We start from the raw sequence: 17,825 nt of genomic DNA, 5'->3' as shown, positions 1-17,825 counted from the left end.
AAGATAGATGCACACAAAGAATTTAAAGAAGGTGGATCATTTTTGTCTAAACTTTTAAACTGGTCTCTTTTCCTGCAATGGTATGCAGGTTTTTATTAACACATTCTCTATTTTTTTTTTCCAAATATCTTTTAGAAATTGAGGAATTCCCATCTAAATAACATATTTTGTGAATGTTAATGAAGCCCTAACTCTGTTCTGTAATGTGTAGTTCTAGTGTAACATTTTGCTCAGCTTTGTAGGCTTTCCCTCCTGTATCCCTTCCAAAGACTGTATGTTTATAACTGTATGAAAACAAGATCTGTTTAATCTGTGCCTCACTGTGTACTCAGATTTTGAAATAATAAAAAATCACAAGTGTCTAGTGTCTAACTAGGTAGACATCTGGTATTTTTCCATTAGTGGTGAAGTGACTTCTAGATTTGCTAAATTGAACAGGACTGTATTTCCTGGAACATCAGTTTAATGCTAAGAAATTTTTTCACAGTTTATACCTAATCCAGTTTCTATGGAAGACAATGAAGTTGAATCTGGTTTGAACTAAAGTCTTGGCACTAAGGAGAAAAACCCACTGTAGCTGGACACTTCAGAAGTGAAACGCATACAATCTAAATCATGCTGATTCACCTCCTTCACACACCTGTGCTAAAATCAATATATTTCTGATTTGCTATTAGGCACTCACCATCTTAGTGTTAGGGGACAGAAAAATGTAAAGAGCTTCTGGGTGCTCTTGAGGCTGTTATAAAGCCCACTGAAGGAGAATCTGCCCACTGACTTGAATGGACCTTGCCTCTCTTAATGCTCAACAGCTGTAACAAGGAAATTAATTTGTTTAACCTTTTGATTTAAACCATTTCTAATATTATGTTTCTAGGAATTAATTTGTTCATATTAATCCTGACCTTTCTTGAACAGATGGTGATAATGATGACAATGAGATTGCTATTGAATGGCATATGGGAAATGCAAGACCAAAATAATATATTTGATTGCTGGCCATCAAGCAAGAACCTAATTTAACTGCAAGGACGTTTTATTTGAATAGATCTGTTACAGCCCAAAGTTTTCTGTAAAAATTTCAATGCTCTTGACCCCAGCTAGGCTCTTAGGTATGTAGTTGCTTGGTGCACACTGTTTTGAGAATATTTCCCTGAACATAGGTTTTTAGTGTTGTGTTAAAGGCTGAATTCCAGTTGTACAGAGTCTAAATGGGCTAGCAATATTAGACGATAGAAAAGAAGTGGGTAAGGGCCTTCCTTATTAAAAGGACTGAATTTGCAGGATTTATTGCAACAAAATATCTCATGGAGTTGCATTGTGTCAAAATAACACAAAGTTAAAGTCTCTGTTACATTTAAAATACTTGTCTCTAAATTGGAGAGACATCAATTTGATACATGGACCACGCGGTGCATAAAGAACTGGCTCGATGGCAGCACGCAACGGGTTGTGGTAAATGGCTCGATGTCCAGTTGGAAACCTGTAACGAGTGGTGTCCCTCAGGGATCGGTGTTGGGACCGGTCTTGTTCAACATCGTTGTCGGTGACATGGACAGTGGGATTGAGTGCGCCCTCAGCAAGTTTGCCGACGACACCAAGCTGTGTGGTTCGGTTGATACGCTGGAGGGAAGGGATGCCATCCAGAGGGACCTTGACACGCTTGTGAGGTGGGCCGATGCCAACCTTATGAAGTTTAACCAAGCCAAGTGTAAGGTCCTACACCTGGGTCGGGGCAATCCCAGGCACTGCTGCAGGTTGGGCAGAGAAGAGATTCAGAGCAGCCCTGCAGAGAAGGACTTGGGGGTGTTGGTTGATGAGAAGCTTAACATGAGCCGGCAGTGTGCGCTTGCAGCCCAGAAAGCCAACCACATCCTGGGCTGCATCAAAAGAAGCATGACCAGCAGGTCGAAGAAGGTGATCCTGCCCCTCTACTCTGCTCTCGTGAGACCTCACTTGGAGTACTGCGTACAGTTCTGGTGTCCTCAACATAAAAAGGACATGGAGCTGTTGGAGAGAGTCCAGAGGAGGGCCACGAGGATGATAAGAGGGCTGGAGCACCTCCCGTATGAAGACAGGCTGAGAGAGTTGGGGCTGTTCAGCCTGGAGAAGAGAAGGCTATGTGGAGACCTCATAACAGCCTTCCAGTATCTGAAGGGGGTCTATAAGGATGCTGGTGAGGGACTCTTCCTTAGGGACTGTAGTGGTAGGACAAGGGGTAATAGGTTCAAACTTAAACAGGGGAAGTTTAGATTAGATATAAGGAAGAAGTTCTTTACAGTGAGGGTGGTGAAGCACTGGAATAGGTTGCCCAGGGAGGTTGTGGATGCTCCATCCTGGCAGTGTTCAAGGCCAGGCTGGACAGAGCCTTGGGCCACATGGTTTAGTGTGAGGTGTCCCTGCCCATGGCAGGGAGGTTGGGACTAGATGATCTTAAGGTCCTTTCCAAACCTTACTATTCTATGATTCTATGATGCTATGTCGTATGCATATTTTTACTTTAATTTATTTGAATTGAAAAATAACCTGGTACCAGTCTTTAAAAATAATATGAATTGTAGATCTCTAGTTTTTGCAACAATTTGGTGGAATAGAATGTAGTGGTGACATACTGATGGCTGATATAGCAGGCGGTGGACAATACTGTGTAACCTGACATTTCCCAGCTTTTTATTATTTCTCTGAGCAGAAATAGGGAATGGATAAAACTGGCTTATCTATTGAGAATAGTAACTGAAAGGTGGTGGCAAAGCTATCGTGTTTGCTATGTGAAACATTGTTAGGTATGTAAACAGATTAGAAAATGCTCTTATTTCCATTCTCTTCTTACAGCACAGAATTACTCAATTAGCATTTGCATTTTTAATAGGGATTGTTTTATCTGGTAGGGATGGGAATTCAGAATGAATTTTTATCAAGGAGAAAAGAGTCTTCAGTAGAAGCAGTCATCCCTAGAATAGGAGGGATTGGTTTTATTATTCCATCAGAACAGGTTGGATAATTATTTTTTTTTAGAGGGAGGAGATACGATCTTTTAGTTTTATATTGCTCCTTGGTGTCTTTAATCATAGAAGGTCACTAAATGGTTTTAAATGTGTTACATGAGGATGGTGTTTTCCAGGAGTTTGTGAGTCACGTATGTATGTTGATGTTTAAATCGGATATATTGCCAAATACTAGTAAAGTCACAGAGATGTGTGCAGTGAAATTAAAATTTAGGGGGGCCATCTGTTACAGAGGATTAACTTCAGGCTCTTAAAGGCTAATTTTAGAACCAGGATTACTACAGTTTGTTTAAATGGCTGTGGATTACAGTTATACACAGGAGAGATTAAAAAAGTGTGGCATAATTTACTCTCATTTGTATGCTAGTTAAGACTAAAGTGTATACTAGGTTTTTGTTTTTTTAATGAACAGCTATAAACTGAATGCGTAAGGAAGGCTGAACATGTTATTAATCTATTTTTTGTGTACTTGTACTGAAATTTCCCACTAACTTTCCATTTAGGACATATGGGAACTTCATAGCAGTAAAATTTAGATTTTTTGGGGGTTGTGAAGAGAATTTTTTTGAGGGTGTATCAGTATTGTGAATAGAAAGGAGTCCAAATACTGTGTTTAACGACAGATGTGGAATAACCTGCTGGCCCTGATATTTTGCTTCTTAAGTATTCTATTAATTTATGAAGAGACTCTCTCAGAAAATTGGTCCAATGTGGTCATACTTACGGGACATAAGTGAGCCCATGGCATGAAAACAAAAAAGAAGAATTGGTTTCTTCTGGCTCAGGAATTAAACTATCTACCAAAAAGGTAAAATAGGGATACATGTTCCTACCTATTTAAATGGGTAAAACTGTTCTACACACTACTTCTAATAGGATTCTTTATCTATGAATTGATTTGTTGGAAAATATAATATACAGGGTAAGAAAACATATGAACGTCCCTATTATATTCTCAGTAGAAATTTTATAAAATAATAGATGTATACTGGACAGTATTTGAGTAAATAAGTTCAGTATTGAAATGCAGTATTTGTCAAATTGCTCATTTGATGAATTCCTATTCAAAGCAACCCACTCCTAAGTTCTGTGTCCTGCACTTGAGTCACAACAACCCCATGCAATGATACAGGCTTGGGGAAGAGTGAATGGAAAACTGGCAACACTGGAGGTGTTGGTCAACAACTGAACATGAGCCAGCTTGTGCCCAGGTGGCCAAGCAGGCCAAGAGCATTCTGGCTTGTATCAGAAATAGCATAGAGAGCAGTGCCTGGACAGTGATTGTCCCCCTGTACTCCGCACTGGTGAGCCCCACCTCAGATCCTGTGTTCAGTTCTGGGCCCTCATTACAGGAAAGCCATCGAGGGTGCTCACACTTTCTGTTTTTACCTCAGGCTCTTTACTCTGTCTGGTAGATAGTGTACTTCCTTGCCATGCTTTTCCCCTACAAGGGTACGTTTCTTTCCCTACTGTGGCGTTCCTCTAGCCACTTGATTTACTGTCTTTGCCTGTAGGTTTTTTTTTTCCTATGATTACATTTCCATCCCACTGAGTATGTGTGGTGGAATATTGTAGCATAGCCCCCACTTCGTGTGTTTTGTAGGTTTCATAATTTCAAACTGAAAAACAGAATGTGGTAAAATATGACACAAAACATACAAAATCAGATATGTGTTTGACCACAGACGGGTTGCTGAGACGATCTGCAATATGTTTGGGATGTACAGTGAGAATACTATGAGAAAGGTATTAGCACTTATCTTGGCCTTGTCTGAAATATGATGAAGCATGCCATTGTTACATTTAAAATTGATCCAAGAGACATTTTTTCCTCCTGGCTTCCTGTATCAGTGAACAGTATAGCTGAAGCCAATATTCTTTAGTAATTTTATGACAGAATCCACTGTTTTGTGTAGTTATTTCAGTGCCTGAGTATGTCTCTTACAATGATCAATGGTAAGCTTCCACTGGCTTCAGTTCTGCCACATTATCTGCAAAATGGCACAATTTAAGTTAATGCAAAGCTTTTTCTAAGAACAGAGTGGTAAAAATCCTGTACCTGGTAGAACACTTGGAACTATATATGCAGTCATACAAAATATGGATCTCAAAATGGTAGGTGTTTTGTTGTTTGTTTTTTTTTTTTAAATAAGCTCCAAACATTTCAGATTTAGCAGTTTTGGAAAGATTTCCTTTATATTTAAATAATCAATGGCAATATCTCTGGTGTATTTTCTATTCTACCACTTGCAGTCAACAATCACATTTCCTTCAAAACTATTAATAAGAACAGGGAAGATATGAAGAGCTTTTCTGTGCTACCATGTTTATGTGGACTAGTACCTCATTTACACTGAAAAATTCAGTGTAATTATTGGGCTATCCTGTAGAATAAAATAGATTTTGGTTTTGTAATATCAAAATATCTGTCTTGATTGGATTAAATATATTCTCTAATTATGTATATCTTTTGATCTACATGTATGGTTTTTTTAGGGGGGGAGAAATTTGAGATTTTGCTATGAAGAAAAATCACCTTTGTGGGTTTCTTTTTAATGAAAGGAGAATAATTTGGTTTCTTGACTTCTCTTCACGTTATTTTCATTTTACTTGCACACTGTGAGTCTGCTGTGCAGGAATTTGCATTGCATTCTCTACTCCCATGTTTATCCAAAAGCCCTTGTGAGCCATTTGCACTGAAAGGGTGGGTGTTTCAATATTTTTCCTTATAACTGCAAGATGAGGGATGGTGACTGCCTTGGAGGATTAGAACAAGAAATTATTTCCTGCCCTTGCCCTGTCAACATATGCAGCATATTTCTCTTTTCCTTGATCATGGTCTTTTTCATACTGCCACTTGCATCTTTCAGTAAAGTCTCTTTCTACAGTAACTGTCCTGACATTTGCTAGAAACAAGGAAAGGCTTGACATTTTATAGAACATAAAACTGTAATGATCTGATTTAAAATAAACTAGTAACAGGTGAAAAACTAATTTTTACAAAAGGTAACGTATCCTGTAATCCTAACAACAGTATTTTGCTGGAACTAATTTTCTACAAGTTTTACAAAACTGGAAGGGCTGCCTTTTTAACAGGGATAATTAAAGAGCAACCTCAAAATCAGACTATATTTTATTATTGTATCAAACTTGCATTTTGTCACTAATTCATCTGTTCAGCTTTTGACTCAGATTCTTTGAACCTTCTCTTTATTTATAATTGCAGATTTACGGTGCATGTTTTACTAGTGTATAGATCTGCAACCATATTTTTTACTTGTGAAAGAACTGAAAGCAATCTTGGAAATGTGTTTACAGCTCTCCTAATTATCTTAAGAGCATATGCTTTTAAAAAAATTGCTTTCTCTCTAGAAACAAACTACTAAAAGCCTTAGCCTGAAAATGAAAATGGTTCCAGCAGTGGGAGTTTATTTCTAAACTGTACTAGATTTATTTTTAAATTTAATAGATTGTATTTCTGGTGCTGCTTTGAGATTTTTTCAATCCGTTACCAGGTTTAGTTACATACAGACACAGACTGAGATTTATAGCAGAGAACATTTCCCGTGTGTTGAAAAGGTGGCTGATATCAGGCTGCAAGGTTCAAGGCATTGCTTGTTTTTCAGTACAGTATAGGTTCCTGTTTAAATTTATCACCTTTTGCTGCTAAGAGCGTGTTATTGTGCCTGCGATACGTCTTTTCTTGCAAATGTGCTTCTGGTTCAGCTTCCTTGCTCTCGAGACTTTTCTATTTTGGTTCTCTGAGTCATGTGATTCCTCTGGCCAGTGAGAGCCCCACAGAGGGAATGGCAACAGCCTGCTGGGATCTAAGTAAGTCAGAAAAAACTCTCGTTTTTTTGCAGTTTCTGTCCCTCACACTCAATTTGAAATGCCGCTTTTACCCCAAACTTTTGCTGGGCACACATAATAATATCTATGGCAATGCTTAGAAGTTAGGGGTTTTTGTTTTAATTTATTTTTTTTTTACTCTTTCTAGCATTACTTCTCTTACTATGTTCCTTTTTTCCTGTGTCCTGCAGTGTAGTTGAGAAACCTAAAAAAGAAACGGAAAACAAACCAAAAGCATTCCAAGTGTTGCCTAAAGTATGCTTTAAGTTTAATAAGGAGTATTTCAGGTGTAGTATTACTTTGTTTAAGGTGTGCTATAAACAGTGTCAAAAACCATATGCTGCATTTGAGGAAGAGTGATGTGACACCCCCACCTCCCGCCCCTCAGCGAAAATTGATCATATAGGAAGAAGGACAATTGTAAATAAAATGACTGAAATCCCATGCTGGTGCCTTGGCCAATTGGCTGAGACACAGTGGTGAAAGGACTTAATTCAATTAAAGGGTAGTCATGTACCCGAGGTAATGTATCATTTTTCTGGTGTGAATGAAATGAAATACAGTATTTTGATCCTAGCTGATACTGAGCAATGCTTTTATTATATGATATTGAAATAGTGTTTGGTGATATTTGTTGGTTTATTGTAGAGGCTCTTCCTGGTACAAAGTGAGAGTCTTGGTGTTTTTAAGACAGGTTCTAAACTCAGTAGGTCAAATTTATCTGGTAATTACTACTGAGTAGTGGCTTTGTCTACTTTATTTTTTTTTTCCTTGGATAAATATGATTTTACAAAAATCCTCCTCCCTCTAGTAGGGCATAGGTATGTTTCACTTCTATTTAATTTTTTGGTTTGGTTTTCTCTTTTTTTCTTTTTCTTTCAAATTACATTTTCTTTATTTGGAGTTTACTTTTAAGTTTCAGCTCTTATTTTAAATTTGGATCCCTAAGTGATATGCCTTGATAGTATAAAAAAAATTTGAGAACAAGTTTTTGTGAAAAAGACTTAATGAAATAAGCTGAAATCTCCTGATTTTCCTTCATGGCCTGGAGCCTGTATGGCATCATTTGGAGGTGCAAGAGGCCATTACCGCACAATTCTTTATTTCCTCTGTGCTGCTGATCTATACCCTAATGACCAGGCATTAGATGAAGGACTGTTTGAAATCTTTCTTCTCCTCCTTCTCTCCCCTCTCTCCCCACCATAGATTTTGAACAGAGAAATTTCACATAATGATTGCGGTGAGATGCAAAGAACGGTGGTGAGGTATGTTAGTTTTTTAGTGCAGTTCCTCTCATCATCGTTGATGCTGAAAAAAGATTATGTCCCAAATTCTGTGTTGGTTGAAATGATGCAGTGTCAGAAGCCCAACAGCATCTGTGTGTAAATATATGGCTCACAAGCTGAGAACAATTAGAAACAGCCATCCTCATTATGCAAACTGGATGAAACTTTGGACACAATCTTACAGACTTTTAAAAAACAGTTAGCATTGTTGGATTTGTTGATAAAGTGAAGCATGTGCAGGAGAGATTGTTTATACTCATTAAAAAAATTCTATTTGTTCATTATATGGTACAGCAAATGCTAACCCAGCATTGCCTATTTGCCTTTGATTCATGAGTTTGCACAATACCGATATGCACATAACGGGAATTTTGAGACCTCTCCTCAGAGTCGGATTCCCTGGTGCTTTGCACAACTTAACGCTAAGGCTTGTGAACATGAGTCCCAAGCTTAAGAAATGTGCCAATCTCTGTGGTAACCAGAGAAATTGCAATTGGTAAAATACAATGAGTTAAATTAAAGGATCTGTGTTATCACTTATTTTCCCTTTTTTTTTTTTTTTTCTCCTACTGGTTTATTTACTTAACTTCATTTGCACTCAGCTGTTGTCTTTATTTCTGAAAAGGAACATAAGGAAATATGAAAAATAAAAATAAAAAAGGTGGGGGTAAGGGAGAAGCTTTCTTCACTGTAAGCACAGTCCAAGAGTGGCACGGGTTGCCCAGAGAGCTTGTGGAGTCCCTGTCTTTGGAGGCATTCAGAACCCAATAGGACACAGTCCTGAGCAACCTGCTGTGGGTGGCCCTGCCTGAGTAGATGGCTGTGCTAGATGAAGGACCCTGAGGTCCTTGTCAGCCACAGCAATCCTGTGCATCTCTGAGAATTTCCCCCCGGCAACTCAGAGAGGTAGACAGCACCATTACTTTTTGGGGAGATCAGAAGTCACATGTGGATTTTAATCCTAGACAGTCACTCTCATATTTTAGACCTCTCATTTTGCTGCCTCAGTTCAGTCATTAATCATTCATTTGGAGTGATGGCCGTGCATGTCTTGCTGGCACTGCCTGATGCATGCCACCTGAAATGTCACTGTGGACAGTTAGCAGGGTTTCTTTTTCATCTCTTCCTCACACCTATTCAAAGTTACTTCTGGCAGCAGTTTCTAATCCCATGCCTTTTTTGCACATGCACCACAGTGAGCGCAGTAGTGGGGGGAGACACTGATGGAAAGAGAATCAGAAAATTAAATTAATGAGAGTGCTGTTGGAAAAGTGAACATAGAAGGGACAGAGCCAATGTGGACTGGATTCCTATGCTATTCTACTCGAATCTCACTGTAGGATCTTCAGAAGTTGAGGGAGTCGTACAGGAGCTTGCAAAGGCCATGACAGGTTGTGTGGAAGGAAGGAAGAGAGGAAGAGGCAAGCTCATGGTAGCCCTTGGAGGCTACAGAAGAAAGGAAGTACAGTCCCAAACACTGTATGTGGAGATGTACTCTAGAGGCCTGGTGAGTGGCGCAAGGAAGCAGGAAATCACTTGGTAGTAAATGAAAGTACAAAAATAGTCAAAAGTGAAAACAATGGTTTATTATTTTACATATATATATAAACACACAATGCACTTGCCAAACATCAAAATGTAAACAGTTCACTTAATACCTTTCACACTGACATATGATATAAATTTTAAATAAAAATGGCAAAAGGTAATAACTCCACTTGTATTTAGGAAAGATGATTTGAAATCTTTTTGCCAAAATGCTGTAGGTAATGATTTTGCTTAAATATTGTTTCTCTTGATGAGACATTAGCACTTGTCCTGAAAGCTATTGCTGACACAAAACCAGACAGGTATGACTGCGAATAAATTCAGACTAGTGCTGGAAATACAGATAGGTTCAGCCTTCCAGGAAAATGGTAGCCTAGGACATGTTCCTGTTTGTAAGAGGCACAGAGGGTTGCCTGCTGGAGGTGAAGGCTTGGTTCGAAGGATTACACTCAGTGACTCAAAGGCTATCTCCATTTCTGACTAAACAGTGTAATTGGAATTTAAACACAGCATTTTTCCTGAAGAAGACACAGTTTAAAAATATGACCATATGTTTTCTTACCAAATTATTCTTTCCTTCTTTTTTCTATTTTTCTTTTTAGAAGAAATACATATTCTGCATACATGTACTGCAGGTGTATGTGGAAAAAATTTGTGCAATGCTTTCTTGTAGATGGATATGAGCATTTGACTTTACAAGAGTAAAATAATCCTTTTTATTAATTTTAGGAAAACCACCACATTTCAAGGAGCCAGAAGCTGTAACAGCTTAGTCTGGCTAGCATTTGTGTATTATAGCTTTTGGAATTTGAGGATTTCTTTGGCCTGAAAAAAAAAAAATCTTTTTCACATTGGACACTAAAGGTAATTTTATTTATAATTTCGCAGACCTATAATTTGGGTTATAGGTCTACTATTTCTTTTTCCTTTTTTAATTGTTTCTGTTACAGTTACTTATTGCAGAAGGTAGATTAAAAGAACAGAATTTTGTCAGTTCAGCATTTTAGGATGTTTTAGAGTCTAAATAATAAAACTTGGTTATTTTTTTTAAAGCAAAAATAACCTTTGGTTTTGAAAATATATTTTTGTTAGATTTTTCTTTATTTTTATTGATGTGCAAGTGAAAATAATTGTTTTAGTGTAAAGTCCTACAGGTTATAAAAATACTATTGGCCTTGTGTATGATTGTCTTAAGAAATGTAATATTAAAGGAGAATAATCTACAAAGAAAGAAGTCTGTAATTACGCAGATATATTTCAAATATTTTGTTGGTTTTGTTTTTTTTTTTAAGAGTCCAATTACATTTCTCTATAGAGCTACTGGTTTTGGATCTATTCAGTTCTAAATAGCTTTCATTTACAATTTTTATGGCTTTCAATATCACAGCAGTTACAGGTTAGATCTGCCAAGATAGCCTGTGGACTGTAACTGTCTATTCAGTCTTTATATCATCTATGGCAGCTAATCATAAGCGCTGTGAAACCAGAATTGACCCAATTTGAATATTGGCACTTTTTTCAAATGCCTTGGTTTGAAATCCAGACCAACAGAGAACTAAAATGTCCTTTAGATTTTGTTTGTTCTCTGAAAGTTCATGGGTAACTTCAATGTAACTGCTTATAGTTTTGCCTTGTGTGTTTTTCAAGAGGAGGTAAACTAGCTGTGTCTTTACAAATAAGATCATTGAGATTTTGTTTTGCAGTGGTAAGTTAGGAAGCATTTCGTAGCAGAGTCTCATTTTATTGACATCACCAATTTTGAGGTAATGGACCTGAATGATATTTGTGGGCTTATCTTGCTATACTGTTATAAATCAACGACCTGCTTATTCCTTCCAAAATACCATTAATCTGAGGCTGTGCTGCTGCCCAATATGCAAGTATATTCGCAACTGATGCCAAGCTGTGTCCCCACCACTCCAAGAAATCATTCAATTTCTGCTTGTCTTGACACTCTCTGGCTTTGTCTGAAAGGCACTTTCTGTACAGGCATTGATATGTTGCCTGGACATTTCTGGATGTGAAAACCCTGAACGCTTGATTTCATGTGGTTGTTAGAGAGCTGATGGCACATATCAAAGAGTAAGGAGTGATAATATTTCTGTCCCAATATGATTATTTTATTTTGTCAACCTAAACTTTTCCTGTAATTTAAATTGGGCACATTTGTTGTGGATTTGCTTCATGCTCTGTCATATGCTGCTATATCCTGTTCAGCAGCTGTTTTGCATGAAACATTACTGCATTTCAATGATGTTTCTGTATATGTTGGTGTACTCAACACACAAGAGCTTGCACATACATACACATGCACACTCTTTAAAGCAGGAGGACATCAAAGGCACCACTTATATGAAATTTTGTAATTTTATGACATATGAATCTTATAAGTTCATAATTATTTCCTTAGCACCTCATTTTCTTGGGTAGTCTTCCTCTTAACAAAACATATACTGTTGCTCACTGGCACAGTTTTTTATGCTAGGTGTTCATTGAAAACAATGAAAAAGTAAATTTAGGGAAAAGGGAGGCTGGCACATATGTAACAGAAGATTGTTTCATACTTCCTTTTGAACTTCTGATAACGAGAGTTCTTTTTAAAAAATATTGATTTGTTTTCTTCCTTTATTTCTTTTCTCTTGAAACCTAGCAACAGGAAGGATGTACTTGTAGAAATGCCTTTAAAAATAAAGCAGAAAAAGCTAGAGAAAAGAGTCAAGAGAGACTTAAGAAACTTTATGAGTTAGATGGTGAGTCAGTTATGATTTATGGTTTTTTTTAAGGAGGAATAGTCACAAGCAGCTACTCTTTCAGAGACTAAACTGAAGCAAGAAAGACAAACCATTCAGCAAATTTGATTTTTGGTAACTTAAATGATTGAAAACTAGACAAAACATTGGACATCTCATTATATTTGAGGTAAAATTTTTGTGCTTGGGAAATATATATGAAGTGAGCCCATAACAGCTGCTTGGTGTTATACAACCCTTCAACCCGACCTGTTGCCATTGTGAAAACCCTAGGGTCTTCTAGTTCTACTAAATGCTGGGCTGGTTTAGGTTCTCCCCCTAGGGTGTCCCCCTAGGGTTGGGGCAAGACCATGCCTGTGTGCCCTGCTCTCCTGGCATGGCCTTCCTATTGGGTTTCCGGCCATTGGTGTCGATATCTATGAGTGTCTGGCAGTGCTGTGGTGGGACAGTGAGGTCCTGATGTCACGGGTTGCATATGATGCCAGACACATGGCTTGAGAGTGCCCAAATAACCAGTCTTGTGTTCAGAACCTAATGTCCCCGTGAGGGGCTGTGGTGTATTTGGCACACTTCTGGAGCAGAGATTTCAGGTTAGTTTGCCCCAGAAGAAATCTAGGTTTTTTGTACACTCCAGCTGCTCTGCAATCGAAGTCAATGCTAGGTTTGGGGAAATCACTTCAAAACCTCACTATTGCTGTGAACAAAATCAGTAATGTAGACACAGCTTATTTTTATTAACTAATTGCCTTCCGTATGCTAGCTGACGAACCTATGACTCAGCACTGGATCTGCTACAGAAAATCAAATAACTGCTTGCAAAAGACTGGACCTTCACACTTAAGGCTACCTCTGCTGTCATAGAAACTTAACCAATGGAAAAAGTAGATATTTTGGATAAATTCTTTCTCTCTCAAAAATACTTTAAATCTAATTATGTCTCTAGTCACAGAGGTCTTGTGCACATGACTGAAATACTGTTAGTTACTTCCAAGGCTTCTTGCATGCCAAGCAACTCTCCTCTCTTGATCTAAAGAGAAGAAGAAACATAGAATGGCAGTAAGCAGAAATGTATTTCTGCATGGGTAATGCATTAAGACTTCTGCATAGACACAAGTCATAGTGCATCTGCTGTGTGCTGGTAAGTTTTTGCTTTAGTTTCATTCATTGAATCCAGCCTAAGTTGGATAGCTAACCCAGTACTGAGCTGTCATAGCAACCAGATTGTGTAATTTGTTCACAGTGCTTATCCACATTTATCTTAAAGCCCAGTTAGGCTGTTTTTCTTCTTTTGGACAGGCTGATATAGAGCTTCACCTCTCTGGCAGCTGAGAAGCTTGTAATTTCCATACTAAATTCATTTGCAGTGCCAGCTTTCTTTCTTTGGCCTAAATACCTTTTATGTCTTGATGTTTATGCCTTATGCTGTATTTATAGAGAGTAGTCAGATTTCCTCTCATCTTTGCTTTTTATTTAGTCTAAATGAGCCAAATTTTTAGCAATCATTTGTTTAATAATAACTCTTCAACCTTCAGATCTTTATTAAAGCTTTATTCCAGCTGCCATTTCATTACCTACTTTATGCTGTGAAATCCTTTCCCAAATTGTTGCGGTTGGCCCTCAGCCCCTCACCCTTACTGCCCTAAAGTAGTAACATCAGCAAACTTAGTGATATCACTATTCACCCTCTTTTCCAGGTCTCTTATTAAAATATTAGATAACAGAGGCACTAATGGAAAACTTCCTTTGTGACCTCTCTCCATTGAAAAAAATAGCGTGGGGTTTTTTTTTGTGCCCAACCTTTAAGGCAATTATTTATCCCCATGGGGCCTGTCTGCAGCATCTCGGTTTCTCTGAGAGCTCATGGAGACAGAGCTTGTTGAAATCCTTAATTTGATATAATTTCACATTTGTATTGACTCCAGAATAAAAATCCTTTTAGGGAAGTTCCCATGATGACACTTCTACAAATACCGTATTTATAGATGCTCTAATTGTGTTCCTTATAGCAGTTTCTGATAATTTATCCGGTAGGGATATCTGGCCACTTGTTCTCAACTACATTAGATTTACCTCTCTCTTCCTCCTTTTCCAAATCCTTTTAAGATTTGATATCCCATTTTGTATTTTTTCTGCCCTTTGATACTGAGGAATTCGAGGAATTCAAGGAATTCACCTTTGAATTCCTTTAAAATTCACCAGCGGGTCCTGGTGACTTCTTATGTGGATTCTTTTCTATAGCCTTTTTTACTGGCGTTTTAACTTTCAGACAGACCCTTCGATGACACCCCTCCGATCCCACCCACTCAACCCCCCTCTCCCCTAGTCTTCTCCCAAGAAAAGTTCTGTTATTAGAATTTCTCTTAAGGTCCTTGCTATGAGCATGGGTGTAAAAACTTGAAAGATATTTCTCAAATTGTTTTTGGCTTGACCTATTGCACTTTTACATTTAGTCTGCCAGAGTTTCATTTTCTGTTTCATTGTCCTCATTCAGACACCAACTTTTTTTTTTCTTAAGAGCTGCTTCAAATAATCCCTTATATTGGTAGTTGGATGTGCTGGTTTTCCATATCTTTGCCCTGCATCAGTATATTCCATCCACTTGTTAGTGCCTTTATAACAACTTCTTTATTTCTATGCAATTCCTATTTTTCAATCAAGCAGTATTTTAGGGGGTTTGTTGGCTTTGCTTGCTCCTACACAGATGTTTAATGTAAGGAATTAATGACTGCTATTACAAATTAGCTCTTTGGAAGCAAAATTCCTACATATGGGGCCTTGTCAAATTAATATTTCCATATCTTGTAGGTTATATGTTTAGCTGCTCCCTGAGGCATTCATTAAGAGTATCTAAAGGTTTTGTTTTGCAGTCATTCACAACCTTGATATTTACTTGATTTTATGGGATCATTTTCTATCAACATATTTTGTCTCATCTGAGGTTTTTAGAGTAAATAGCCAGTCACTAGCTACAGCGTAGTTGCAGCAATCAGGAACAGTAAAAGCATACTGGGTGTTCCCTTTCATGTTCCCCTCATTGTAAATTTGTTTGAATTTTCTAGCTTTTCTAAGAGTACCATCAGTGAGTTTTCCTGCTCCTCCCCTCGCGGAGTCACGCATCTGAACTAAGGATGTTTTTTGATAGCTACATCTTGTTTCTTGCTGTTCATTCTAAATGTGTCTTCATAAATTGTGCTGTACCATGCACCTCCTGTGCTCTCTTCTTTTTAATATGTTATATTCTAAAATATAACAACTAAATATACCCTAGTGACATTATTAATTACTGATAAGGTACTAGCTCAGATGTTATCTTTTCTGAAAACTCTCCAATCTAACAATATCTTTCTGATTTATGTGGTGACCAAGTTAATGAATTTGATATGCTGGGGTGGGGATTCTGCATATTTGAGGAAAGTGTAGTCAGAATAAAGCCACCTTCTTGCACTTGCAGCCATCTGAAGGAGCTGGAAAATCCCCAGCAGATATAGGCAGCTCGGAGTGGCAGTGCTGCTGCTTAGATTTTTCACATCACTGTGTCTTGCAGTCCATCACATTGTTCTCTTGGTTCTGATTGCTCTTGGTATCTGGATGCTGTGAGGATTTGCGAGAGGGCCTTGGGGAACACACCTTTCTGCTGTAGCATTTGCCTTATGGATAATTCCCCCAGTATGAGCACAGTGGCTTTACAGTCCTATTTTCCGAGCTTGTGTGGCTGAAAAGATCTGCTCTGACCATCCTGGCTGACTTGCTGTGTAGCACAACCTACAGGAGCTTTCTGAATTATTTTCTTTTTTAAATTATAGATAGTTTAGGAAAGAAACTCTTTGCTTCATTGTAAGATTACTTTAAATCAGTCTGCAGAAGCACAGAGTAGTTTTCTAGTGGGTAATTATCTGTACTGTTAAAAAGTGCTGTTTGTTTTTGGCCTTTTATATGTGTTATCCCAGTAGATGTTACTTCAGTGGCAAATAGAGAATGCAACTGTCGCTATTCCATTTCTCCCTACTGAGCTATATATTACATGAGGATTACTCTAATCCTGTGGGCACAGGGTAATATTGGCAGCTCCTGTTCAGCTCTCTGCTAGTACTCCAGATGTTTGTCAGTCACTTCTCCTCAGGACAGAATACTATTTCTAGGAAATGGCTTGCTTCCCGTGTCTGACAATTGAACCACCCTTCCCTCCCTCCCCCATATACATGCTTTTATGTTTAGCTATAAGGGAAACATTTCCATTATAATGGGAAGAACATTGTTTCCCTGAAGGAAAGTTATAAACATTCCATGTTGTATCTCTTAATTAAAAGTAGCATGGATCTTATAATTATTATTCAAAATATTGTATTTTTCTGCACATCCAGTTAGTAATACTATTATTCTTGCACTCATGACCCTGAGGAAAATACAAAATAGTACAGCTGCCAAAAACAAACTGAATTGCAGTAGGACATGCTCAGTTGTTTCTGCATTCACCATTGCAGTTTTTGAAGTCTAATAAACAGTTTTCTTTAATTTTAATATGATAATTTGATTTGTTTCATACTTTAAACAAATTGTCAGGCTACTGTGCCAAATTTCTTACAGCAGGCAAAATAGATTACACAATGCTATTGTTCTCATTGGCCAAATATCTTGAATTAATGGTTATTCAGTTAATTTGAGAGAAATCACTGTATACTTATAGATAGCATGCCTATATCACCTTATTCCTTATTCGTTGATACTACTATATTAGTCTCTAATTCTTAATTAAAATAATGATTTCCCAAACCAGAAGAGACTTACTCAATGTTGCTGTGGGGTTTTTTTCCTTTTTATTCCCCTGGTTTTTTTCCCCTTTTTTTTCCCTTTTTTTCCCTGGTTTCCCCCTCCACCCCCCTTTTTTTTCCTGTTTTTTTTTTTTTTTCCTGTTTTTTTTCCTTTTTTTCCCAGTTTTTCTTTTTTCTTTTTTTTTCCTTTTTTTCTTTTTTTCCTTTCTTCTTCCTTTTTTCCTTTTCTTTTCCTTTTTTCTTTTTTTCCCTTTTTTCTTTTTTTCCCTTTTTTCCTTTTTTCCCTTTTTTCTTTTTTCCTTTTTTTTAATCTTTTTTTTGCATTACTGTTATTAAGCATATGAATTTTTCATTTTAAGAATTGTCTGATTCCAATATTAGGATTCCTTTTTGTTCCCTAAATACTTTAGAAAACTACCTTCCTTGCCTGAGTTTCTGCCTTATTTTTGTGTCCCTTTGTTTTCGTTATTAATATTTGAGAATTCCTGAAATGCTGTCTTATATCTGTTTTTAATTTATGAATAAATTCTCTGCACATATTTAAGCTTGCATCATGGTTTGAGAATCTAAACTTTTATTCTCCCAGACTATTATTAAATTCATAATTTTTCACTTCTC

General features: G+C 37.4%; 1 protein-coding gene across 1 annotated transcript in view; it reads left to right on the top strand.

Annotated features, from left to right (window-relative positions):
- The first annotated feature begins 6,807 nt into the window (after positions 1-6,807).
- ESR1 (estrogen receptor 1) overlaps positions 6,808-17,825 on the top strand; it is a 160,436-nt gene continuing 149,418 nt past the window's right edge. Inside the window, exon 1 of the mRNA XM_030498911.1 lies at positions 6,808-6,836. Within this exon, the coding sequence (XP_030354771.1) occupies positions 6,812-6,836 (25 nt within the window). The 5' untranslated portion in view covers positions 6,808-6,811. The remainder of the gene's footprint in view (positions 6,837-17,825) is intronic.

This window comes from Strigops habroptila, chromosome 10, assembly GCF_004027225.2.
Source record: "Strigops habroptila isolate Jane chromosome 10, bStrHab1.2.pri, whole genome shotgun sequence".
NCBI lineage: Eukaryota > Metazoa > Chordata > Aves > Psittaciformes > Psittacidae > Strigops > Strigops habroptila.
The sequence above is the reverse complement of the archived record's forward strand: the minus strand, read 5'-3'. Positions and strand labels throughout refer to the sequence as shown.